Below are 25,650 nucleotides of genomic sequence, written 5' to 3'. Positions count from 1 at the left end.
CTCTCTGATGCGTGTGTGCACACACGTGTGTAGGTGCGTTTATGTATGTATGTGACAGTAGTTTCACAGTAAAAAATTACCCACAACCTACACATTTTTTCAATAGTTAGCCAATAAATGTATAACCTGGCATACAATATCCACATTAATATGCAGCCATGAATACAAATGTGGATTCAACACTGAGAGATGATTTATTAGTTAATAAAAAAGGAAGGATATGGAAATCACATCAGTGTATTCTATTGTGAAGGTGCACTTCAGCACATGTGCATACATGTGTGTATACATAGAAGATCTGACAATATAAAAATCTCTGGGTGACAGGTTCATACATGACTTACTTTTTCAGCTTATGATTTCTACTTTCTCCATAATATTTCCAAAGTAACCTTTGTTTCTTTCTCCTGCTAGTAAAAGAAACACATAACACATTCTCCCAATTTTCAGCAATGAATATGTAACATTTAATAGTTACATAAAAAAGAAACCCTCCATCCCTTCTCAGCCTTTTAGCTAAGATCAAGTGTAAAAAGAAACCCTCCAGATAGCTAACGGGTCACTCTCCTTCCCATCTTAATTCATATGATGCCCTTCAGGGGAGCCTCCCCAACCACCTGATTGAAAACCACACCGTGTTACCCCCTACTTTGTTCTGGCCATCATCTACATCACCTTGTGACGAAACACATTTTATTTCCCGTCAAGAGTGTCTTCCTTCACTTAGCATGCTCCCCCAAGGGCAGGGAATTTTATTTTTTTCACTGCTATACCCCAGAGCCTAGAACAATGCCTGACACATAGCAGACACTCACTAGATATCCATTACAGTAATGAATAAAAACACATTTGGTTTTAAAAAAGAAGTTTTGTCTTTATTAATAAGAAGCCAGTGAGGTTCAGTTTAAATTAACATTAAAAAGATGTTACATCTTTTAATTCAATGTTAGCCCTTTATTACAGGGACCTAATAATGGAGCTGCTTGGAGCTGCTGAAAGCTATGAACCCTCCTCTTCCTTCTGCCCACTTCCCCGCCCCCAAAAATCCAACATAATTTCAAGATATTCTGAGACATTCCTAAAGTCTGTCTATAAATTTCTAAAAGGGTCCACTGACCCCAGGATAAGAGCACCTGGTTTAAAGTGTCTTCTGGATTCAAATCATGATTTCTCGTGATTCTAGTGATTGAAGGAACATATGTGACTCAAATATCAGTCTTTCCTTCTTCCGTTAGCCAGTTAAACGTTAAAGGGATTCCTTCTACAAAGGACTCACTGGTTAGTGAGTGTAAGCATAATGTTTGCAGCTGAGAACCTGATAAACACCAAGATAAAAGCTGAAAATGGAGATTAATCCAGAGATGTCAAACAGTACGGGTGTTTATAAAGCATAACCCAAATATCTGGTAAAGTGATTTTTTTGCTTATCCACTGAAAATCTGGAGTCACAATCTCAGAAAGATAGAAGGAATAGGATCTCTTCCACACAGAATACACATTTTTAATTTTATTGTTTAAAAAGCAAAATAACAGGGAATACACACATTTACCCAAGTGAAGTTTTACATTAAATAGAAGTCAAATACTTTGTAATAAACGCCATCCAGCTAAAAATCAAATACGAGATCAGTAAAACGAGAATGATGTGACTTTGTGGTTTATTTCAATGGGCAGCCTTCATTCAGTGTCTCCACAAAAACTAGGCTAGGTCTCAATGGGCAACAGTCACAGTTATTAGGCAAGTAAATACACCACCACTTCCGTCCATGCCTTCCTTTATTTCTTTATGTCTTCGGTCTCATCTGGCTCTTTCTCTTGATGCTCTCTTTCCCACCTCATTTCTTTTAACTCTTGTCTGTATTTCCGTTCAATGAACCGCTTCTGATGGGCCATCTGGGGAAAGTTATCTGACACAAGGAGATATATTTTACACTTAATAAAGAGGAGCCACCAGTGCACAGAATGATGCAAACGAAACGCAACACACACACAAACAAACATGTATTTCACAGGAATATGGAGTTGCATTTTGTAAGGCAAGAGAAAAAAAAATTGCTCATTTTCTTCTCTTTTTCTTTTATCATTCAGGAACACAACGGAAGTCTAAATCGGCACCTGGTTCTGGATTTCAATATCTGACGTGAACTCAAGCATAAAAGGCACCGAATACACAGTTGTTAAAACATAGCGTGTGGCTTCAGCATGTTTCCAGCTAGGGATTTTAACACAGCTCTCCTAGCAACAAGTGATTTTCAGGGAGAGATGAAAGGCTATAGCAAAAGGGAGTTGTATATTTTTACAAAGCTTAAACCCAAAACTTCAAACAAATAACAATATTATCCCATCATTATTTACCAACAATTAAAGTTTCTGAAAAGAGGGAAAAGATCAGATGGACAAAAGGAGGAAGCCACATCTTAAGTCACCATTTCTGATAATTCAATTTGTGAAGTTTACTCAAGAGACCCAGAGCTTATGAGCAATAGCAACCTAAGTACAGCACTTTCATTTGGTGAAAGGAAATATGTCACTCAGTAGCACAGTTGAAGCTATATTTAGTTTGATAGTTGATCCCGTTCAAGGGTGTTGACAGGGTGGAAATCTTGATTAAGATGTAAAAATTTTACAATTCAGTTGTTATTTGTGGTACGTAATGAGTGTAGCAATGGAGGAAGAAAACAAATGTGGAACACAAAAGAGGCATCTTATACACTTATTCGACACACACACACTTCAACAACACACATCACAAAGGGATGCATGAACAAATGAGAGTGACACGAGCTATCTGGTAACTGCGTACGGGTCTGTGAAACACAAGAGGTGCTACTTCATATTTAAAAATAAGGAGGGGACATACGTATTCCTATGGCTGATTCATGTTGAGTACGGCAGAAACCAACACAATATTGTAAAGCAACTGTCCTCCAATTAAAAACAGATAAAACTTTTAAGAAAAGTAAAATAGGGAGAATCAGAGAGCATGGCATATGAGAGAGTGCCTGATTTTGTTACGGTTGAAGCATAATAAACATATACAGTATATTCCCAAACCCTCCTTCCTTTCAACACTGTGTCCCATCTTCGCTCCCGATGGGTGGAAGACAGGGAGCGACAGGGTGGTGGGAAGAGAATGTGAAAGGCGAGTAAGGACTTAAAGAGTCAGTGATTGATTTTAAGCAAAAGAGAAACATAATGGCATCTGAATTTTAGAAATAAAATAGTAGTAAGATCCTATTCTCTAAGTATATTAAATTGATTCCTTATGTACTGTATGAAACACAGGTTTCAAATATTAAGAGCATAATCCCACAACTCAGATATAACCATAGATAAGCTTTTAGAATATAACCTTATAATAAGCCCTTTTCCTATGAAGTAAATTTATATCCAACAGACATATACACAATGTAAATGTGTACGTATATGAATTAGACACACAAACACTTAAAATCATTCCCTGAGCCCAACTTACACTGGGAGAGTATAGCTGTAAGTACACTTTGATGGACACACTTTTTTCACTTATTCTAGTAGTATAAGCATTTTCCTATATCATTACTCTTCAAAGATATTTTGATATTACAACATTTGGATAAAGCTAAGGTTGGCAGACTACTGTCTATAGGACAAATCTAATCCTTCACCTGTTTTGGTAAATATGGTTTTACTGGAACACAGACACTAGCCATCTGTATTCTACCTGAGTCTATGGGCCACAACATCAGAGCTGTGTAATTGCAATAAGAGTATTTACTATCTGGTCCTTTACAGAAAATGTTCGTCAACCTCTGGGATAATTTATCTAAACATTTCTCTGTGTTCAAACACACAGTTTGAAGGACTGATTGATTTTTTTAAATTATTATAAATCAACTTGTCACAATCATCATGGTTATGGAAACTTTCACTCATAATGCCAATTGTTTTCTTAGGTTTGACTTCTAGAAAGGAAATCTCTAGATCAAAGGGTACGGACGTCGTTCAGGCCCTGACATATACCGTCAAACTGCTTTCCTGCACTTTAAACTTTTCTCTCCCACCAGTTCAGACGTGTAGGCCAGTCTTAGAATCAGCCATCTCTCCAAGTACTGTTTTATGGCTGAAAGCAAACAAATGAAAACTCCAAAGATCACCTTTAACAATCTTACAGGTGGAAAAATGGAGTCTCATTTTTATTACGATATGTGACTGTAATAAAATAAATAATAAAGTCCATATATATAATGGATTTTCAAAGCTCCTCAACAGAGTCAACAAAATTCTCAGTGAAGATTCCATGAACTTGGGAGCCTGGGAACACCAGCTTCTATCCCCAGGACTCCCCTCCCCTTGGCCCCCAAGCTCTCATCTGCAGATTTCTGCATGGCTACTTGGCCCTCCTGCCTTTCTTGGAATTTCTCCCAGGCTGAGCATCCAGGGCCTGTGCACTTTCAGCTTTCCACACTGCTCTCACCCACGCTGAGCTAGCAGCTGAAGCCTGATGGAACTACACGGTCAGGTTCTGCCCACGGGTTCTGCTGGGCGGCACGATATACCTCAGAAGAAAACTTCCTTGTGCTTAAGCCTTCAATTTACAGAAGACTCTGCCGTTCCCTACAGGGTCAATTATGTAATTTAAGTGTCTTCAACCCAGCTATCCTACCCTTGGGAATCCATCCCCCAGAACTAAAAGCACCAATATAGAGACTTTTAGTATCAACAGTGATAAAAAGACAGAAACAGGATCCACCAAAAATTTTAAAAGCTGAATAAAATACGGCATATCCACAGCATGAAATATGATGCAGCCCTTAAGACAGAATGAACTGGAGCCACTATGACGTGGAGGGCTGCCCGTGATGTATTATCTAGCAAGAAAAGATGGATGCAGAGACGTACATAAATGTCCCACTTTAATTAAACAGCGGCCAAACACCAAAAAGAAAAAACCTTCACGGGTTTAAGATTTTAGAACTATAGAGAAATATATAGAATGAAATATACTAAGTCACTCACATGGGTTACCTGTGCTGAGAGTGGGACTCTATGCAAAATAGGAAAATGAAAATCAAAAGGCATTTGGGAATACTTTTTTTTAAATTATAAGCCTATTTTATACACATCTTACATTATACTATACTCTGTGCGGAGAATAATTATGAAGAAAAGAAGATCACATTTTATCAGTACTTACCATTTTTCTACTTTCCCATTTTCTATCCATAAAACACTCATTACATTATGAACATATAATTATAGAAAAAGAGATAGGCTTACATTTTTCAAGTGCATCCATTGCTGCTCCCATTTCTGCTTGCTGAATACTATTAAAGAAAATGAAGACAAGGTACATTTTAAAGATTTTTTTCCCCCAAAACACAAAATATGGCTCCAGTTTATTCAGGCTAGTTTTCATGTTTGGTGCATACAATTTTATCTGATTACTTCTACTGTCACATACTGAATTGCACAGATAGGAATATACACAAGGGCATGCAGAAATGTCATTTATCTGTACAAAGCCTGTTTAAGTTATTCTTTCCACACTTTCAACACTGCAATAAAACGCCTTCCACTTATATTAGATCTGAAGTATTTCTTACTTAAATTTGAACATCCTCAGTGTAAAGTTTAAGAGGCAAAGAGTAAAAAAATACACATACAGACAGACTTCAAATCACTTCTCAGTTTAAGATATAAATTGGAAGGTTCAAAGAAAGGTGATAACATATGAAATTCTTTTTACCTGAAGATGTGAGCATTTCCACAAAGCTCAAGTGAATAGTAATAAGAGATCAAGTGTCTAACGGCTGTGTCACGCACGGCATGTTTCATAAAATGCCTGCAGCAGTGAACCAGACCTTACCTGTGTGTGCACGTGCTAATGTGGTTCTCTCTAGGCAGCCAAAGCCCTTTATGCAATGGCATTCCCACTGCTCAAGGCTGATTCTCAAGTCTGGGGCTGAGTTTGGTGGGGATATTAAGCCTTGAGATTCACTTTGCTACTACCCTTGAACACTCTATACTCTAAGTTCAAAAAGACAGGCTGCAGAGTTTGGAAATACCAAGCAGATATTAATACTTCTCGGGCACACAGGATGTTCATTTGAAGAAACTTAAAGTATCGTCCTCTCATACCTCGGTCCTTTCCCACAGCCAATTCTTTCTCCCTTGAAGTAGACAGCCACAGTATAGGTCCTAGCATGGGATGGCCCCACTGTCTGCAGAGTCCTGAAAGGAAAAGGAAAGAGCAGTAATTATGTAAAGTGCTACTTAATAGTTACTGCTCACACATAACTCCACGAAAAACCATGTGACTTACTGCTGAGAGACAGGAAGGCAAAAATAACAAGAAAATTAAAAGAGTACAGTTTTGATTTGCTAATATGACAGACAGCTTTGAAGTAGGAAATTTTTCAAATTCTATAGTGAAATTTTTTGTGGGTGTGTTCAGTTCTGTTCAGTTCAGTCGCTCAGTCCCGTCCGACTCTTTGAGACCCCATGAACCGCAGCACGCCAGGCCTCCCTGTCCATCACCAACTCCCAGAGTTTACTCAAATCCATGTCCATCGGGTTGGTGATGCCATCCAACCATCTCATCCTCTGTCGTCCCTTTCTCCTCCTGCCCCCAATCCCTCCCAGCATCAGGGTCTGTTCCAATGAGTCAGCTCTTCGCATGAGGTGGCCAAAGTACTGGAGTTTCAGCTTCAACGTCAGTCCTTCCAATGAACACCCAGGACTGATCTCCTTTAGGATGGACTGGTTGGATCTCCTTGCTGTCCAAGGGACTCTCAAGAGTCTTCTCCAACACCACAGTTCAAAAGCATCAATTTTTTGGCGCTCAGCTTTCTTCACAGTCCAACTCTCACATCCATACATGACCACTGGAAAAACCATAGTTTGGACCAGACAGACCTTTGATGACAAAGTAATGTCTCTGCTTTTTAATATATTATCTAGGTTGGTCATGACTTTCCTTCCAAGGAGTAAGTGTCTTTTAATTTCACAGCTGCAATCACCATCTGCAGTGATTTTGGAGCCCAAAAATTAAAGTCTGACACTGTTTCTACTGTCTCCCCATCTATTTTCCCTGAAGTGATGGGACCAGATGCCATGATCTTAGTTTTCTGAATGTTAAGCTTTAAGCCAACTTTTTCACTCTCCTCTTTCACTTTCATCAGGAGGTTTTTTTTAGTTCATCTTCACTTTCTGCCATAAGGGTGGTGTCATCTGCATGTCTGAGGTTATTGATATTTCTCCCAGCAATCTTGATTCCAGCTTGTGCTTCTTCCAGCCCAGCATTTCTCACGATGTAGTCTGCATATAAGTTAAATAAGCAGGGTGACAATATACAGCCTTGACATACTCCTTTTCCTATTGGGAACCAGTCTGTTGTTCCATGTCCAGTTCTAACTTGCTTCCTGACCTACATAGAGGTTTCTCAAGAGGCAGGTCAGGTGGTCTGGTATTGCCATCTCTTTCAGAATTTTCCACAGTTTATTGTGATCCACACAGTCGTGAGAGGGTAACAGGCAGGAAGGCCAGGGGTCTCCAAACGGAGGAAAGAGGCTGCAAGTGCCAGACATTTTTATCTCTCTTAAGCGGCAGGAGGAAACAAACCAGCGATATTTTTTCTCTATACAAATTTAAAAGGAGGTTTCTCTTAAAATGCTGTGTTGCCATGACACCTGGTTTCACCTGAAGCTAACTACTCTCAAACCTTGAGTTAACCAATACATTTCTTTTTCTTATGGAAATGTTGTCTTAAGCTATGACTCTATCTTCAAGTTGGTTCCACAAAATGGCCCAACCTACTTACTCAGGTATTGTTCCCCTAATCTATGTAAACAAAACTATTGGTTGGTAATCTGCCCTTCTACAAGATTCAAGTCAATCGTTTTATGGCCAGGGATGAATTATCTGGTGCCATTCTAAGTTTTATGACATTCCTTTCTTTTCATTAACAGATTGTGAGTGACTATATAACAATAATGTATCCTGCCTGAGGACCGCCTTTGGATTAAACCCTCTGGCTAATTCTGTTATCTTAAAACATAAATTATGGGAGTAGGTCTGGTCTTTACAAGGATGTATCCTGCCTGAGGACAATCTTTGGATTAAACCTTCTGGCCAACTCTGTTATCTTAAAATGTAAATTATGGGAGTAGGTCTGGTGAGGTCTTTACAACCTCCAGACATTTTTTGGATTCACTGGAGAGTATATAACTCCATTGCTAATACTAGCAAAGGGGGTACTCTTTTGCCCCCTTCTGATGCCTATGTCAGAAGCTTTCTCTATCTCCTTTATACTTTAATAAAACTTTATTACACAAAAGCTCTGAGCGATCCAGCCTCGTCTCTGGCCCCGGATTGAATTCGTCTCCTCCGGAGGCCAAGAATCCTGCGTCTTATCGTTCAGCAGCAACCTTTCAGTCGAAGGCTTTGGCGTAGTCAATAAAGCAGAAATAGATGTTTTTCTGGAACTCTCTTGCTTTTTCAACGATCCAGCGGATGTTGGCAATTTGATCTCTGGTTCCTCTGCCTTTTCTAAAACCAGCTTGAACATCTGGAAGTTCACGGTTCACGTATTGCTGAAGCCTGGCTTAGAGAATTTTGAGCATCACTTTACTAGCGTGTGAGATGAGTGCAACTGTGCAGCAGTTTGAGCATTCTTTGGGATTGCCTTTCTTAGGGATTTGTGTGTGTGTGTATATATATATATACTCAAACCATTATGAGCAGTATCTGAAGGCAAACAGTAAGTATAAAATATTTTTAAACAATTTCCAAGTGTTATTCCAAATATTATAAAATTAAAGTTAGCTATTTCAGTCTGTTCATTGTATTTCAGTGCTAATCAGAGCTAAAAATCACAAATATTTGGGTAATACACTGCAAGCCCCGTCTGAATAGCATCACATCCTTTATGGATTCTTTCTAATGAAAAATCAGAGATCATTTCAAAGGTATGTTATAATCGGAGTACACAACACAACTGCCAAAAAACAAAACACCAGGTTCTCTGGATATTAATGACAGTGTGCAGATTTCAAGTGTGGTAAAACTGATAACTTCATGGAAAAGGGAAATTAAAAGTAGCCGGCAAAGATAATGAGATGAAAACAGTAATCTTGAAAAAAAAACTACGTAAAACAACCCCATCATCTTGATAAAAAAGAACAAGCTCATTGCACGCTTTCATGGGGGGATTTATGAGAAGGGGGCAGTCATTTCCTTTGTCTGTACTCACTGGGATGAAAGTACACGGATGGCTTCTTAAAGGTGGCGCTTATTATAGTAATCATGCTTGTGCTGTGAGAAGTTTATCACCCTCATTTTATTTATTGAACTTTAATTATCACTTTGATGAGGAGATACTTTGAGCCTTTCACGTAATACAGTCTGGATGTTCATTATGCTTATTAGACACATATTAAAGTGCTATTTCTAAACATTTGGGTTTTTTTCCCAATAAATAAAGGAAACATTGTTCAACGGTGACAGCTTCTTGGGACAATTTATAGCAGCCTGCTGTGGGGTGACTCAACCTTTTCTTGGCCTCAGTTTTTCTTTTAGTGAAAAAGCCTATAACGTGTTGTGACTATTAAATAAAAACATAAAAAAGGATTTAAAATTCCCGGCTGCCACTCTGGTGTTTTCCCTTGAGTACTGTGAAGTCTGAGAAAGTCCACAGGAGGAGGTGGGGGGAGGGTGAGGGTTTTATTTCATATGAAACACACAAATGTGTATACTTGTACGCATGTGTGAACAGAGACGGGGGTAACCCCGTACTAAAGCTAGATATTTACACATCCTCAAAAACACACATCCAGACCATACCTTGGGAGGCAACCCACTTATTTTGATAATCCCTCCCTTTTATAACTCCTCTTTGAAACCAGCTTCTGAAACCACCTTCTGAGTGTCTCAAGCTAATTACTCAACTTCAGAGTCAAACCTCCCATTTTCATCAAAACCGGTGTTATGTGTGTAGCGACCTGCGTTTCCTTTGAATGACTTTTGGCTACTCCTCAAAGGATAAAGATGTGTCACTAAAGATATTCAAATGTACACAGCAGCTTTTGGTACACATCCTAGAAAGAAAAGTTCCAAATATTTGAATAACACAGCCGTGGTGAAGAACTGCCTGGCTTCCTACAGTGACTGCCTGTCAGGCGATCGGGACAGATGCCAGCAGGGCTTCAGAAAGACAGACACCCAAGTACAGTTACAAATAAACAAGCACAGGCCGCCCAGTCTAGGTGTGCATGCAGCAGGGGTTGTAAGAAATAAGAAGACAAACGTAAGAATGTATATAAAAACATTTTAACCCAAATTTCTCTTATCTTGATCTCCTCATCTTTCTCCCAGGGAGCAGTTCACCGTATTTTAGAGATGGAGAAAGCACAGATAATCAGATGTGACCCACTTACAGAGCAAAGAGACTGAGCGGCCCAGAGAGTTTCTGTGCTGGGCCCAGGCAGTCAAGAGGCCCCCCAGGGCTCTCATCACCACTGCGGCAGAGTAGTTGGATCTTCCTCCCGGCACACGGAGGGTTATTCCAGGCTCCCCCGAGCGACAGCCTGCGGGCAGCACATACTCACTTATACAGTGGGATGTCTGGTTCTTTTCCTTCCGTCCTCAGAGTCAGGCAGCACTGCTGAAGCTGGGACTTGGGGTCGTTCCAATCCTGATTCAAAATGAATTCCTGCAGCAAGTCCCCCAAACAGTACTTAGTAAAGGATTCTAGAATCGCCAAGCATAGAGCAAACAACTAATTTAAATTTTATATGAGCTTACTTTTAATCGTGGAAAGAAACAAACATTCATGAAAGTATGAACGTATTCCAAGTCTTTATCAATGTACAATGCTGCAATAAATGCTGAAAAAGAGAAAGGGTAACATAAGCCCGACGCACTGCCACTTACTAGAAAGAGTATGAGACCGAGCCTTTTAAGAAACATTTTAGTAAGGTTTTCAACTTCCAAGGCCTCTTTATTTTTTAGCATTACCATTTCATCTTGCTTCAAACAAGAACTACTCTTTATCACTAATATTAGAAACAGCAATAGAGATGTGTGATTAAGATGCAAAAACCACAAAGACCAAATTACGTTTGTCTGAGAGCTAGATAAACAATTAGTTAAAATGATACATAAAATGCTGCTGTATATAGCAGGGAAAGAATGACATCAGGGAATGCAACCATGTTAACATCAAATAAATCAAAATAAAACTTGAAGATCAGATACAAGGTCAGAACAAGCACATCCGAAGGCCTGCTATTCTTAACACCAATCTTGAGATCACCCATTGACAGAGTCTGTGTCACATTTCATGAACAGAAACAGGACCATCTATGGATTCAATCTGCCGAAACGGAGGAAAAATAAATACTGGGCTTAATGACAATATAACCAAATTTGCATTAATAAATGGTGACCTCAAAGACAACTTCATTATAAAGGTTATCTTAACTATGTACACAAATGGTGAGTTTTTTAAAGGAGTTAAAAATAGCTTCTGTTGAGCAAAAACAAAGGCCACTGAGACTGATCACTCAACTTAATTTTTTTGTACTTTTAATGTTAAGTTACTTTTCTTTAATTGAAAAAGAGATTCTTTTAAGTTCCTTAGACTGATGTTACACTTTGTAAATCAGCTGATTTGCCTGGGAGACTTTAATATTTGTGTATAATTGCAGTTGTCAAAAATACCATAATATTAAACTTAATAAAAAGGTTCCAAGGCCCAGTGAATGGCCCACTTACTTTAAAGTAGTATCAGAAACAATAAAATTGTGCTTATAATCCTTTAATTAGCTTAACAGGATTACTTATAATGCTACTAGACCATATCAGAAACTGTAAAAGATGACAACGTTGTCCACAGAGCTTTGAGTTCATTCACAACAATAGATAATAATTCTAGTATTCAGTGAATAAATTACCTTCTTTCCTCTGTGCCCATATCTAAAGGTTGCTGGTGGCAAAAAAACAGCTATGATTCACTATTACTGGTCTTCACATTCTGCTACGGCTTCACACACAGAGATCTGATGGCTAAGCTTTAGGATGGAGGGGTGTGGGGGCGGGGGCACCAGTGAACACAGACTGAACACAAACCCATTATTCACGTGTTTTAATTCCAAATTACTCTCTTTCAAACAAGCTCTGGAGAGAAGCATATATAAAAATTAAAATAGAAAAGAGGTTTCTTTAGTCAGAATAGCATAATAATGAGAAGTGGCAAACTTTAAATCTGCAGGTTAAGAGAAAAGCTTTCTCTGTAGGACTCACATTCTAAAAGGTCAGCCAAGGTCTTGGTTCTCAGGGCGACAGGTCTTTTGGTCTTGTCATTGGTGATGGCGTATTCCTGCATGCCCAGTTCCTCCGCCACCTTGGCCTGAGTTCTGTTATTCACCAAAGAGCTTCGCAACAGCTGGCAGAACAGAATTGAGATACATTTAGAAACCATTTCACTTCTGGTCTCTCTCTTGGTTCCTATGTGGGTCCAATCAGCCTAGACCATCTCACTGACAGGGATATCTAGGCAAGCAATGGCTTATGTTCTCAACCACCCCCCTCAGGCGGCAGTGACAAACTCGACATGCTTCCAGCTTCTTAATAACTTCCTCTGCTCCTGAATTTTACCTAACTGACCTTTAAATAGTTCATTTAGTTGTTTAGCAGCAGTGAGCAGTCTTGAGGGAGAGGCTGTACTATATAGTAAAGGTCAAAGATTCCATTAAGTTAAATGTTACTAAACGAAGGAACATTAAAACTAGTAAAAATCAACTTATTGAAGTATAATTTACATCCAACAAAATGCACCCATTTTAAGTAAAATTAAATGAGTTCTGACAAGCTTCTACTTTTCCATCACCCAAACAAGGGCCCTGGCCCTTGGTGATCAATCAATTCAATCCATCTACCACCAGGCAAACTTGACCTGCTTTCTGTCACTGCACACTAGTTTTAAAGGAGCACGCTTTAAAAATCAAAAATAAACTTCATGTCATACGGCACTGATGCTAGTTTTGATAATACAGGATTTGTGGAAGTGATGCTTTGGTATTAATTTTAAAAATTTAAATTATTAGTTTACATTGTTACTTTTGTTCTTTTAAAGATTTATACTATATATCCTGACTCACAGTTTTTCAAGCTGAGATCCTTTAATCAAATTAGTATATAATTTTCATATTTCAACTTCAGGAATGCCAAACAAAAATTTCTACTAGGAATTTCTGTCAGCTAGGAATTCTCTGTGGACTATCTAAGCAGTAGCATTAAACAGTGCGTGAAAACTGTACAACCAGTCCATAGTAGAGGTGCCCATAAAACAAGCATGCCGTAGGAATTTAACAGTCACTGATCACTCACTAGGGGAAGGTGGGGAGGGAGGCCAGGGAAAGTGGATAGACACAGAGATGAGAATTCATCAAACAAAGGCTGAAAGTTATCATCCCCGATCTGTAAGATCTGGGGAAATAATGGACCTAAAACTTGAAGTTTTTCCTTACAAAGATAAAACAAACCCTTGGTCTAGTATAATTCCTGCTAAGGAATCCCTGATGCCAGGGCCAAGGTGCAGGAAGCAGCTGCAAGTGATGCTGGTATTATACCCCCTGCCGTTCCACATGGCACTTTGCTTATTAGATGCAAGTTTTATGCTCTGTGGCTCCACAGTGTCAACTAAGCTTATGAAAATCAAGATTTATTCTCAATGCCTGAGATTGCACCCTTGACAACAGATAAATAAGAAACAATATGTTCTTAATTTGTCTGACAATGATTCATGAAGCAGAAACACAACTTGATCTTCATAAGCCATGCTTGCTGTTGAGTTACAGACTATTATTATTCTTTGCCTGTCTCTGCTCCTTTCCTCCGATCTCCCCCTAACTCTACCTTTTCTTCAACGCAGTGTTTCATTAAAATTAATATCCACAGTGAAGTTCAAAATTAAAAAGGCCGAGCAATATAACATTCAAAGAAGACAGGATCAGGGAATTCCCTGGTGGTCAGTAGTTAAGACTTGGCACGTTCACTGTGGTAGCCCGGAGTTTGATCCCTGGTCAGGGAACGAAGAAACCACAAGTTGCATGGCGCAGCCTAAAACAAAACACAACCAATAGGGTTGTGTGCCCACTAGTCTAAAACCTGAGCTGGAAAGGAGACATCTTTTTTAGTTTGGATTTATAGTGGGGGAGGTTCACACAATAGAGGCTGTTGGAGAACAGGAGGGTTATTTTGAGAGTATAGCTATGCTCAGCAAGCTGGGTTCTCAGTATATGCTTTTGGTGAGAGGAGAAAACTCTAATATGGGCTGTGTGTATGCAGATTTCATGCCTTAGAATCAACAAGCCTGATGTACACACATATGAGCAAACCATAACACGTCACTGGTTACTGGGCCCCAGGGGCTGCCTTCCAGCGTCAGGGGTCCTCATTCAGTGCTACGCAGTGATGCTGTCCGATGGGGGAGGAGGACAGCAATGAGGATGGAAACAGAAGTGCTACCAGTTAGAAACACTACCAGTTTTATTTAAGATATGCCCTGATGGGTCTTAAAGCACCAACCGGTGGCCAGCAGAAAGTGAGATCTTTCAGTTCTTGCCAAAACGTAAAGCCGGAACCAAAAGTCAGGGGTAGGGAGAAGGAAGATATAAATCATCCACACTTTCAGAGTCAGTTTATATTTAGAAGAAGAGATGAAAAAAGGTAAGGTCTTGCTCTTTACTCAAACACGAAAGTATGAAGAAAGGCAGCTCTTTAAATGACAACCTCCATCCCTGGCCTTTGCTGAACTGTACTTCAGAATAAATCACGCTGTTTGCCAATGAGTGAGATCAGGAGGGGCTCGCAAGGCAAAAGGCTACCGAAACATGGTTGTTCAGAGCAACAGTTGTGGAGGCTGATGCTAGGCTAGGCCCCACACTGCCAGCTGAAGATCCTGAGATGACCAGCATCCCGTGGCTGCCCTCCGAGAGCTGCTCGTCTCCAAGGGAAGCTGCATGCAAGGTGGCCAGGGCGACAGCACAGGCCACAGCACGCGCACGCACTCCTCCCCAACCAGGTCCTCCAAAGGAGGGGACCCGACCCCGGAGCAACAACATTTCAGAGGCTTGTTGATCTGGCTGTTTTATCAGAATCATTAGGTAGTTCTGACATACTGGTACTCAGGCCTCTTTGCAAGAACCAAGGAATTAGAATTTCAGGACATGTACATTTTAAAAAGTTTCAAGTAGGTGGACTCTGATGAATATTATAGTCAGAACTGAAAAGAATGAATCTGCCAGTGAAAGAAGAATGGGTGCTATGGTCTGAATGTTTGAGTTGCCCCAAAATTCAAATGCTGAAATCCTAAAGATGATGGTATCAGGAGGTGATTAAGTCATGAGGGTGGACCCCTCATGAATGGGATCTGTGCCCTTATAAAAGAAGCCCCATACTGATCTCTAGCCCCTTCCACCCTGTGAGGAGGGTACAGTGAGGAGTCTGTGAGCCAGAAGAGAGCCCTCACCTGACCATGCTGGCACTCTGACTTCAGACTCTAGATCTCCAGAACTGTGAGCGATAAATTTCCACGGTTCATAAGCCATCCTGTCTGTGGTACTTTGCTATAGCAGTCGGAACAGATTAAGACAGTATGAAAGGGTTTTCCAGGAAGAGGAAACAGCTCTGTCAAGAGCAAGCAGCCATGGCATAGAAAGATGATTACTGGGTGGAACTGGAGGAGAAATCTCAGCCTGGAGGGGAGGAGCTGATGAAGGTTAGTAAGGCTGGCTAGCCTCTGGGCAGAGAGAGCTGGCTGACCTCTGGGCAGAGAGTCTTGGAGGTGATGTAAAGAAGTCTGTCTTTCCTGTAAGGGAAGAGGAATCCCAAAAGGTGTCAAATGGGAGCAGTGGCAAGGTAGTCTTCTGATTTTAGAAAGACTATTTTGGTAGACGGGTTTGGATGGGGTAAGACACAAGGTTTGCAGATGCTGATGCTATAAACTACTATTTTACAAAGAAGAAAAATTTTTAGTAGGTATCTAGAAAACAAACATTAAGCACCCAAGTAAGCATGAGATACTTATTAGAATGTTTTGCAAAAAGTGCCTTGAGTTAGACGGACTGAGTTGGCCAAAAAACTTGTTTCTGTAACATCTTACAGAAAAACACAAACAAACTTTTTGGCCAACCCAATACTTGTAAAAAAAGCAAATGATTTAGCGCCAAGCTGCCTAGGTGCAAACTATGGCTCCACCACTTCCTGGCTAAGTGATCCTGTATAAGTTACTAAATCTCTCTGAGGCTCAGTTTCCACATCCATTAAATGGAGAAAACAGTACTTAGCTCACAGGGATGTAGGAGAATTAAAGTGAATGTCTATACAGTCTAAGTACAATGACTGATACATAACAAACACACTGAGACATTAGCTCCTGTTGTTTGGCATCACCATTATCAGCCAAGACATGCCTGACTCTGGTTATGGGGAAAAGGTTATAGACAGTTCCAGGAACTCCTTTGGATTTGTTTTCAATGCAAATATTCTGGATACCTGTTCACTGTCTTCAAAGCTCTCCATTTTACTAAGTCTAACCTGTCTATAACAACTTTTTTTTAAAAAAAATACCGCCTTACTCCCAATCACCAAAAAAAAAAAAAAGATAAAATCTAATTTTCAATCACTGGAAAAAGCAAGGAAAGCTGTAATAAGGGCTCACTATAAAGCTGAGAGGAAGACTGCTGAGTTCCTGAAGCAATGGCAAGGATCGACAAATTGCAAATTGTGGTTTTGAGGATCCAGGATGTTTCCTATTATCTCAACACAGCAGTCTTTCCAAATTTAAATTTTACCAAGAAAAAGGTTTACTGGTTTAAAATAAGCAAAGACACATTCTGGCACTCTTCTTTCAAACTTCTACTCACTCTTGATTCTAAAGAGAAAAACCACAGCTGTGGGACATGAGCTACCGAAGAGGGCCCCCTAGTGTAAACAGGAGAGTCTGACTAATTATCCTGAGGACTTTAATTTAAGAGCATGGGGTGAGAGACAAACGTATCACTAAAAACGACAGTGACATGCCTCACGGGTCTCTCATACCAAGAGTGGTGGCCACATGGCCTCCATTTCCCATGAGAACTGAAGAACAGGTAGGCCGACGCTAGCAGCCAGGGTGCGGGTGAGCGCCACACAGCCAGTTTACAACAGTGATGGAGAAGTTCTCAAATGGGAGCTGTGGAATCTGCCCTCAGAGATCCATCAGCTCAGACACCTGTTCATCTGATTCACGCCTTGAGCTGTCTGAAGGCAGCAGGGAAGCATCAGATCAAGGCTTTCCAAAGTTCATCTATAACCCTCGCTTCCTCATTGTCCCAATCATTCCTCTGGTTTTTTTTCTTCTTCTTTTTCTTTCTTTAATTTTTGGCCACACCACAAGGCACGGGGGAGAATCTTAGTTCCCCGACCAGGGATCGAACCTGTGCTGCCCTGCACTGGAAGCACGGAGTCCTAACCACTGGACCACCAGGGAGGTCCCCTCCAAATCACTCCTCTAAAAACAAATTTCAAGATACAAATGAACTTAAATCTGCAAAGCAGAAAATGACTCACAGACTTCAGAGAATGAACTTATGAGTGCTGGGGAGCAGGATGGGAGAAGGAATAGTTAGGGAGTCTGGGATGGACATGTACACACTGCTGTATTTAAAACGGGGAACCGATGGACCTACTGTAAAGCAGAGGGAACTCGGCTCAATGTTACGTGGCAGCCTGGATGGGAGGGGAGTTTGGGGGGAGGATGGATACATGTGTATATATGCCTGCGTCCCCTCAGTGTTCACCTGAAATTATCACAACATTGTTAATTGGCTATACCTCAATACAAAGTAAAGAGTTAAAAAAAACCTAAAAATAAATACATAAAAACAAAAATTTCTGCAAGTTCACCTTGCCTGTGGACACCAGTACTGGGCACAGTGCACGCTACAGGCGTGAGACTGACAAGCATCTTCCACTCTGCAGTTTGCGGTAAAGGCTAAGACAGAAGAGTGAAATAGACACAGAAACTCACATGCAAATGTTAAAAAGCTGAAAGCGTGACAGGACAGGCATTCTTGTCCGAGTAAGCGCTCTTTGAGACCTCCTCACTATTTACCCCCTCACTATTTACCCTGACTCTACTGAGTAGCTTCTACCCTCAAAAGCCAAAAGTTCGATGAAATAGAACCTCAGTCTATGAAACAGAACCTCCTTCTTCTACGTCCCTATTTGAACTCCGTCATCCCCAGACAACTGCGTAAGCCTGACGTTCCTTCCCAAACAGGCCCACTTGAATACCTAACTTACAGAACACTCTGTTTTCCCCCATCAGCATTCAAAACTTGAAAACTGCAATTTCATTTGCTCAACTGTCCTTAGTCTCTATGAAACAAGTGTGCAAGGGAATAGCTCCGGGCTAACTAATGCCTCCCTGCAGTTGTGTGCTCTTTAATCACAGTAATGATTTTTAGCCATCCTTTCCCTGCCTCCCACCCAGCCAAATGCAACTGCAATAAGCAATCCTTCACAAATTTTAAATTACTTTTAACCCTTAGACATTCATAAATTAAGTGTTCGGCTTCTTTCCTTACACATAAAACATGCTATTTCTCTCCAATGCCACTTCCACTTCCCTCTCTATATGAGTTATCCATCCACAAAACTCTCATTCTTCTCCTTATCAAATATGTATTGAGAGCTCACATATGCCAGACACTGCCAGGCATACAGTGATAAATAAAAACATGCTCTCACATAACTTTCGGGCTTGTGGGACAAGTAAACTCAAAAAATAAGTGTCAAGAAGGAGAAGAACATGGAGATTTGACTAGAGGGTTCCCCTTGCACGCAGCAGTCATGCCAGAACTGACATCTCATGCAGAGGAGGAGCTAACAGGCAGCTGAGAGGAAGGGCTCGAAGTAGAATGGTCTCCAGGTAGAACAAACCCCATGGCAAGAGGGAGCCTAGAGGAACACGAAGCAGGCCAGGTGAAAAGGTGCAGAGAAGACAAAAATGTAACATGGGGTCAGGCAGGTGGACAGGCTTGTTCTTTAGTCACTCTCCAAACAGCAAACGAAGAGAGTTAGAGTGGACTATAGTGATCATTCACTCAGCCTATTTGCTGAGCACAGACATGCCAGGACTGTTCAAACACCCAGGGAATCAGGGATGAAGAGAGACAAAATACCTACCCTCACAAGAGAGCACAGATGGTAAACAAGTAATACACATAGTCTGTACTAAGGAGGAGAAGGAAGGAGAAAATGGGAGGTGAGACTCTAGACAGGAGGAGAGGAGATAGGGATGAGGAAAAGAGTTCACTATTTAAGCAGAGTGAGTGAAAAAAGGCCTCACTGGTGATGACATGTGAACAGAGGGGAGGGATCTGGCCATAACATGTGCAAAGGCCCCGAGGCAAAGGCCGGCTTAGTGTCCTGCAGGAATCTCACAGAGGCTAAAGTGAAGTGTCTAGGAGAAAAAGTTAGAGATGGTAGCAGGAAGGCCGGTCATACAGAGTCTGGTAGGTAACACTATCTTTTACCCTTGAGATGAGGTATCTTCAAAAAGTGTTGCACAGAGGAGGTTGTAATCTGACGTCTCTTTAAAAACAACCCCTCGAGATGATGTGCTGAACACAGACAGAGGGGTGGGGAAAGATGGACCAGTTGGGAGGCTATGGTTGTAATTTAAGGTAAAGATAAGTGCTCGCTTCGGCAGCACATATACTAAGGTAAAGATAATCATGGTCCAGACCAAGGTGGTTTAACAGTGAAGCTGGTGAAAAGTAGTCATGTTTGAGACAAACGTTTAAGGTGAAATCAACAGGCTATGCTAAGGGGTGGGAGGTGTTAGCATGAGACAGCGAGGAGTTAAGGACAACGCCAAGGTTTCTGACCTGAACAACTAGAACAGAATGGTCCTTACTGAAATGGAAAACACCAAGGTTTGGGAGTAAAAATCAGTTTTGTTTGGCCATGATAGGTTTGAGCTGCCTGATAGAAATCAATCTAGAGATCACTGTGGATCTATCTATATAACCAAGTACATCTACAGATATGTAGACATATGAGTCTGGAGTTAGGGGGACAAGTAAGGGCTAAAGACATGAAACAGGAAGTAATGTACAGATATACTTAGACTCACGGAGAGGAAGTCAACAGAAAAGAGACGAGGCCTGAGAACGGGGGCGCTCCAATACTGAGAGGTCGGGGTAGTGAAGAGGAACAACCAAAATGGACTAAAGATGAATGGCCACTGTGGTCACAACAGATGTATTGTGAAGACGCCACAGGCCGCAGCAGGTAACCTGGCCTGTGTGGAGAAAGAGTCAATTCAGCAAAGTCAGTGTAGGAAGCCATTAACCCGTAATGCAATCCAACAGGCCTGAAACCTGAGACAACGTCCCCCATGGGAGAGTACAAAAATGCCCACAGGAATGGCAAGGCCAGCTTTTCCAATAGTAACACACATCTCAGGGAGAAATCTGAACCGGCTGCCTTGCCTACTACTTTGGATACACGCAACCCTAAGATTCCTATCCTTTGCAATGTGTAGTAAATGCCACCCCCTCTAACTGGATCTCTTTGTCAGTCGTATTCCTATAACACTGTGACAGCTCTGCAGAAACTACTGCCATGGTCCAGGTGATGGAAGAAGATCTGGGTGATGAAGATGAGGTGGCTACTCCAGCAGTAACGTGGTCAAAACTTGTGAATGGTCTAGGCTGGAGGGAAGGGAATAAGCAAAGATGACTCCTAGGCTTCTGACTTGCCACACTGGATGGGTGGGTGCCCTTCAATTATTCAGATACTGGAAGAGAATCCAAATTTCAAGTTCAGCCTTGGATACATGGAGATGATGAACAGGCAGCTGGCACTGAAGCTTAGAAACGAGATGGGACTGAAGAAATCCACTCAGAAGTCTGCCTATGGCGTGAAACTAATGTTATATTTATAAAGAATGCCCACAAAAAACTCGAGTAAGAAGAGGAAATGCCTAGGAGCGAGTTTCGTGCATCCTGGAATATTCACCAGCTCTACAGAATAGAATGAGCCTGCAAAGGAGGCTGAGAAAGAGTAACTCAAGAGCCGAGAGGAAAACCAGGAATGTGAAGCATCACAGAAGCCCATGGGAGACAGTGGTTCAAGGAGGGAGGGAGCACCTACGTCAGTGAGACATTAATGAGACGCAGTATCTTTTAAAATCTGTATTTCACTGATTTTAGATCATCTTTGTTTTGCCAGCAGATCTGTTGGTCCTGCTGATTTCTACCAAAGCCTTCTGTGAATACAGCTCAAAAACCCCTCCATATCAGAATTTTGTCATTTGTTAACATCTTTCCAATAAGTTATCAAAAAATTCTCTAATTTCAAGAGAGCAAGGCCGATGATAAACATATTTTGGATCACATTAGTTACGGCACTGAAGTCACTTTGGAAAGAACACAGAACTGGAGTCTCCAGCATAGTCATGCTTTTACCCTTATCCAAACTGGGGCAGGGCTCATGCCTTTCTGAGTCCTGGTTTCATTGTCTGTTCAATGTTGGGGGAGGGGTTGGGACACGTGTGTAGTGCCAAGAAGGGAAGCAGTACATCTGTCGATCCATACTTTCCACCTCCACAAAATTCTGGAGTTCACCGTTAATCTGTGGGAATACAGGGGTAAATGTGTATATCTAAGTCACATATTTTCAGCAGTGGCCGCTATATGGCCATAAAATGAATGACTGCTTCAAGCCATTTGCTTTAGTCTGGCCATTTCTCAGACCAACCAGATACTCTGACAGCTATGAAGTCTATTCCCTAATGGCAGATACAGAACCAAGCGTTTATTGATTCTTGGATGCAGAGAAAGACACTAGATACTAGTTTATTTCTGGTAAATGCTCATATGCTCTTAAGAATTTAATATTAACTCAAAAGGAATTTCTTGTCAATCCAAAAGCAGTTAATTGCAAATGGTCATCAAACTGCTAATTTTAAACTAAATTTAAAAATAAGAGTACTCCTGATTTCTCACAAAATGATACATGGGGCTTAGTAGAAACACAATAAATATTCATTCAATGAATGAATGAAAGGACTGTATTTTGTTAAGTTTAGAAATTCTGCTGAAAAATTACATCTAAACATAGTTAAATAATCTTATTCTCCTTAAATTCAATACCTGTGTCACTCACATAAACTATTTCCAGGGTTCAGAGTTGCAAAGATAAGATCAAGTTCTATTCAAAGCAAAACATGCACAGAACTTGTAGAGATGCAAAGTATGAAAGACTTATTATTTACCTCAAGCACAATGAAGAATGTCTGTACTCACAAGATGTCTTATGGTGTCTATTATTTTCTTTGCCCAATAAAGTATTTGCTTTCTCAATGCCTAGTCCTAAAGGGACTTCTCAAAGGTTATTCCTTGTGCTGGGAGATCATCATCACTGACTTCCAGATAGGTTTTGTTCTCCATTCCAGTTTTATTATTGATTGGTTTCACAGAGTAAAAACCGTACGCAGCAAATAAAAAAACTCAATAAAGTTTTATAAAATGAAACAAAAGTGAGAGGAACGGGAACCATTTCACTTTGTTCATAAATCAAACCTTTTCTCTCTATGTCCCTTTCAACTCCACACGGTCCAGCCAAACTAGGCTTCTGATCTTTCACGCTGTGCCCTTGTTTCAGCAGTCCAGATGCGTGTAATATCTTTGCATAGAAATTTCTTCCCATTAATTCCCAATGGCCAAATCCTACTCATCCTTAAAGGCTCAAACATCATAATAACCATGAAGCCTTCTAGAAACTCCACAGCTAAAAGAAATCTTACTTTTCCTAAACAGCACACTTTCCCTGTATAATATTTAACATAGTTCTCCCTTATATTTATAGCTACTTATTTATACTTTTTATAATGTACATATATGTGTATACACACACACCTTAAACTATATATACAGATACATATACACACACACACATATACATATATGTATATATACAGAAAGAGCATTTGTAATTGTTAACTTGCATTTTTAATTTCTTCTAGTAGTTTTTAAACTTCTTATGGACAGACTAGGCATCAAGTAATATTTGCTCCCCCCATGAAGCCTAACTCAGTGTCTTGCACTGAGTAGACAATCACTAAATAAAGGAGTATAAAATTAGCTCTCATTATATATTGTTTTTGCGTACAATTTACATAATGAAACAAAACCATATGATATGCTAAAGTCACCAAGAACTAAGTCACCAATTACATAAGTATATATCTGGTTCTTCAAATCTTCACTTTCTATTACACAGCAAACTTGTTGGAGGAAATGGTTTTACACAAACTCACAGTTAAGTGTCCTTCATGATGATCTGGAAAATGAATGAATAAGTACTCTGTGGCTACCAGCTGCATTATGGAGTCACCAAGGAATTCCATCCTCTGATTGTGGCCTCTGGAGGAAAAGAAAACATCAACGTAAAGAGATCAATAAGCATTTGTAGATTCAAAAAAATAAAAAATAAAATTTTAAGGTATGACTTTAAAAAGCAATGTGTTCATCTTGCTTGAAGAACAAAACCAAATACAACTCCCCAAAGCCCCTCAACTGAGAAGAGATCTGAGTCAATATAGGTTCAGTTTCAAAGGAGAGTAAAGTGAGTACTATCTAAGGATTAAACAACTGCTGAAAGAAAGACTGGTAAATAGTACTTGGGCAGAAGCTGGGGAGAATCAATAGAAAAATAAAATACAGTTGAATCCTTGAACAACCTGGGGGTTAGAGGCAGCGACTCCCCAGGCAGTCAGAAATCCAGTTTAACTTTACAGTCAGCCCTCTGAACCATGGTCTGCACCTGCAGATTCAACCAAATGACATCATGCAGCACTGTAGCACGTACTTACTGAAAAAGATCCACGTGTAGGTGGACCCAGGTGGTTCAAACCTACGTGACGTAAGGGCCGACTGTATAGTACAGACAACAACGTTGCACAGTCTTTACACAGACAAAATACAGCAAAAAGATCCAAGAATTTTCTATGCTAAATCTTTACCTTTTCATTGAAAAAGATACTCCAGTTTTCAAATCTGAATTCAAGATGAGGACTAAAAAAATCTATGACAAGATTCTTTGGCTTTTACAGTGTAAAGACAACTGTGAATATCTAATTTGGGGGAAGAAAACCTGAGGAGTGTGTGTTAGTTGCTCAGTCATGTCCTACTCTTTGTGACCCTATGAACTGTAGCCCTCCAGGTTCCTCTGTCTACAGGATTCTCTAGGCGAGAATACTGGAGTGGACTGTCGGGGGAAGAAACCCAAAAACTGAATTAAAAAAACATGTAAAAAAAAAAACCACAAAAAACAGTTTTGGTTATTTTATCATTATTTCATTAGGTCATGTTCAAATCACTCACAGCAAGGACTGGAGGGCCAAGTCACCCTATGGCCTGTTTCAGTAAATCAGGTTTAATTGGGACACAGCACGTTCATTCATTTATACTTTTCCTGTGGCTGCTTTTATGTTACTTTTGTGTTACTGATGTTATTTATGTTGCTTTTATGACACAGTTGAATCATCATGACTATGGCCTGTCTCTTCATAGGAAAAATTTTTACTTCCTTCATACTTATAATTCATAAAGAAATAAGATTCATGACAATGAGACCAAAAATACTGGATTAGAGCATATGCCCTGGTCTACACCAGTGTAGGGCTGCTCATCCATCTGACGATGTGACTTCCCTGAAAATGTGTTTGAAACCCTAATTACTTGAAAGGGCACACAGCAGAGGTTTGGGACTGTGTGTCCAAATGGTCATGTTAGAACTACAAGAGTATTTCTAACTCACAGGGTCAGATGGTTAAATCCCACAGTTCTCAATGTGAATGCTCTTGCCAAAAGTCGAACATGCGTAAAAATTACTCCAATTGCATCTTCAAATTCAGTAAGTTTCTGTAGAACTGGAGAAGTCTCAATAAGTTGTCGATCAGTATTTGGCTCTTGAAGCTACAAGAAGGAATAAATAAATATCACAGGCAGTTTTTGGTTACAAATGTAATTATCAATTCTAAGTGTTTTGTAAACTTCTTGTTCCCACAGGTAGAAATTTCTGAAATGCCAATAAAACATGAAAGCTTCTTTCTCATCCCTTAGAATGGCAAACAAACCTAATATTTAAAGAAGGCTCAAATAATATTTTCCAACCTTCTATCAGATTTCAAGGCCAAATACTATACACAGATAGTTCAAAATCCTAAGTATTATACTAGCTCTCCAAGGAAGAGGCAAGCTGAAGAACCCCTCCTAGGGAATATATCTATCTATCTATCCATCCGGTAACTCAGCAGTTCATCAAACTCCTGCAGTACTTGTTAAAAGCAGATGGCAAGGCCCTGCACCCAGAGTTTCTCACTCAGTATGACTCGAATAAGGACCAGGACCTGCCTTTCTGGTAAGTTCCCAGGTAACACAGATGCTGCAGGTATGGGGATCAGCTTTTGAGAATCACTGCGTTGAATAACTTGACCGCTGTGTATCTTCAAGGGGCTAACCTATTTTGGCAAATGATCATCATTAAACTGGATTCAGCTTACATTGGAGATTATTATAATATTAATACCACTAGGCAGGTGCTCCACATAAC

At 40.3% G+C, this 25,650-nt stretch overlaps 1 protein-coding gene across 6 annotated transcripts in view; it reads right to left on the bottom strand.

Moving 5' to 3' along the window:
- Window positions 1–1,488: 1,488 nt before the first annotated feature.
- DROSHA (drosha ribonuclease III) overlaps window positions 1,489–25,650 on the bottom strand; it is a 119,463-nt gene continuing 95,301 nt past the window's right edge. For all 6 annotated transcript variants that reach the window (XM_043488603.1, XM_043488601.1, XM_043488602.1 and 3 more), the window contains 8 exons: window positions 24,856–25,013; window positions 23,354–23,459; window positions 12,283–12,424; window positions 10,783–10,865; window positions 10,587–10,690; window positions 6,121–6,213; window positions 5,260–5,306; window positions 1,489–1,907 (listed from right to left, as the gene is read on the bottom strand). In XM_043488603.1, coding sequence (XP_043344538.1) covers window positions 1,777–1,907; window positions 5,260–5,306; window positions 6,121–6,213; window positions 10,587–10,690; window positions 10,783–10,865; window positions 12,283–12,424; window positions 23,354–23,459; window positions 24,856–25,013 — 864 coding nt within the window. In that variant the 3' untranslated portion in view covers window positions 1,489–1,776. The remainder of the gene's footprint in view (window positions 1,908–5,259; window positions 5,307–6,120; window positions 6,214–10,586; window positions 10,691–10,782; window positions 10,866–12,282; window positions 12,425–23,353; window positions 23,460–24,855; window positions 25,014–25,650) is intronic.

This window comes from Cervus canadensis, chromosome 16, assembly GCF_019320065.1.
Source record: "Cervus canadensis isolate Bull #8, Minnesota chromosome 16, ASM1932006v1, whole genome shotgun sequence".
Lineage (NCBI taxonomy): Eukaryota > Metazoa > Chordata > Mammalia > Artiodactyla > Cervidae > Cervus > Cervus canadensis.
Note: the sequence above shows the minus strand (reverse complement) of the source record. Positions and strands in the feature narration are given on the sequence as shown.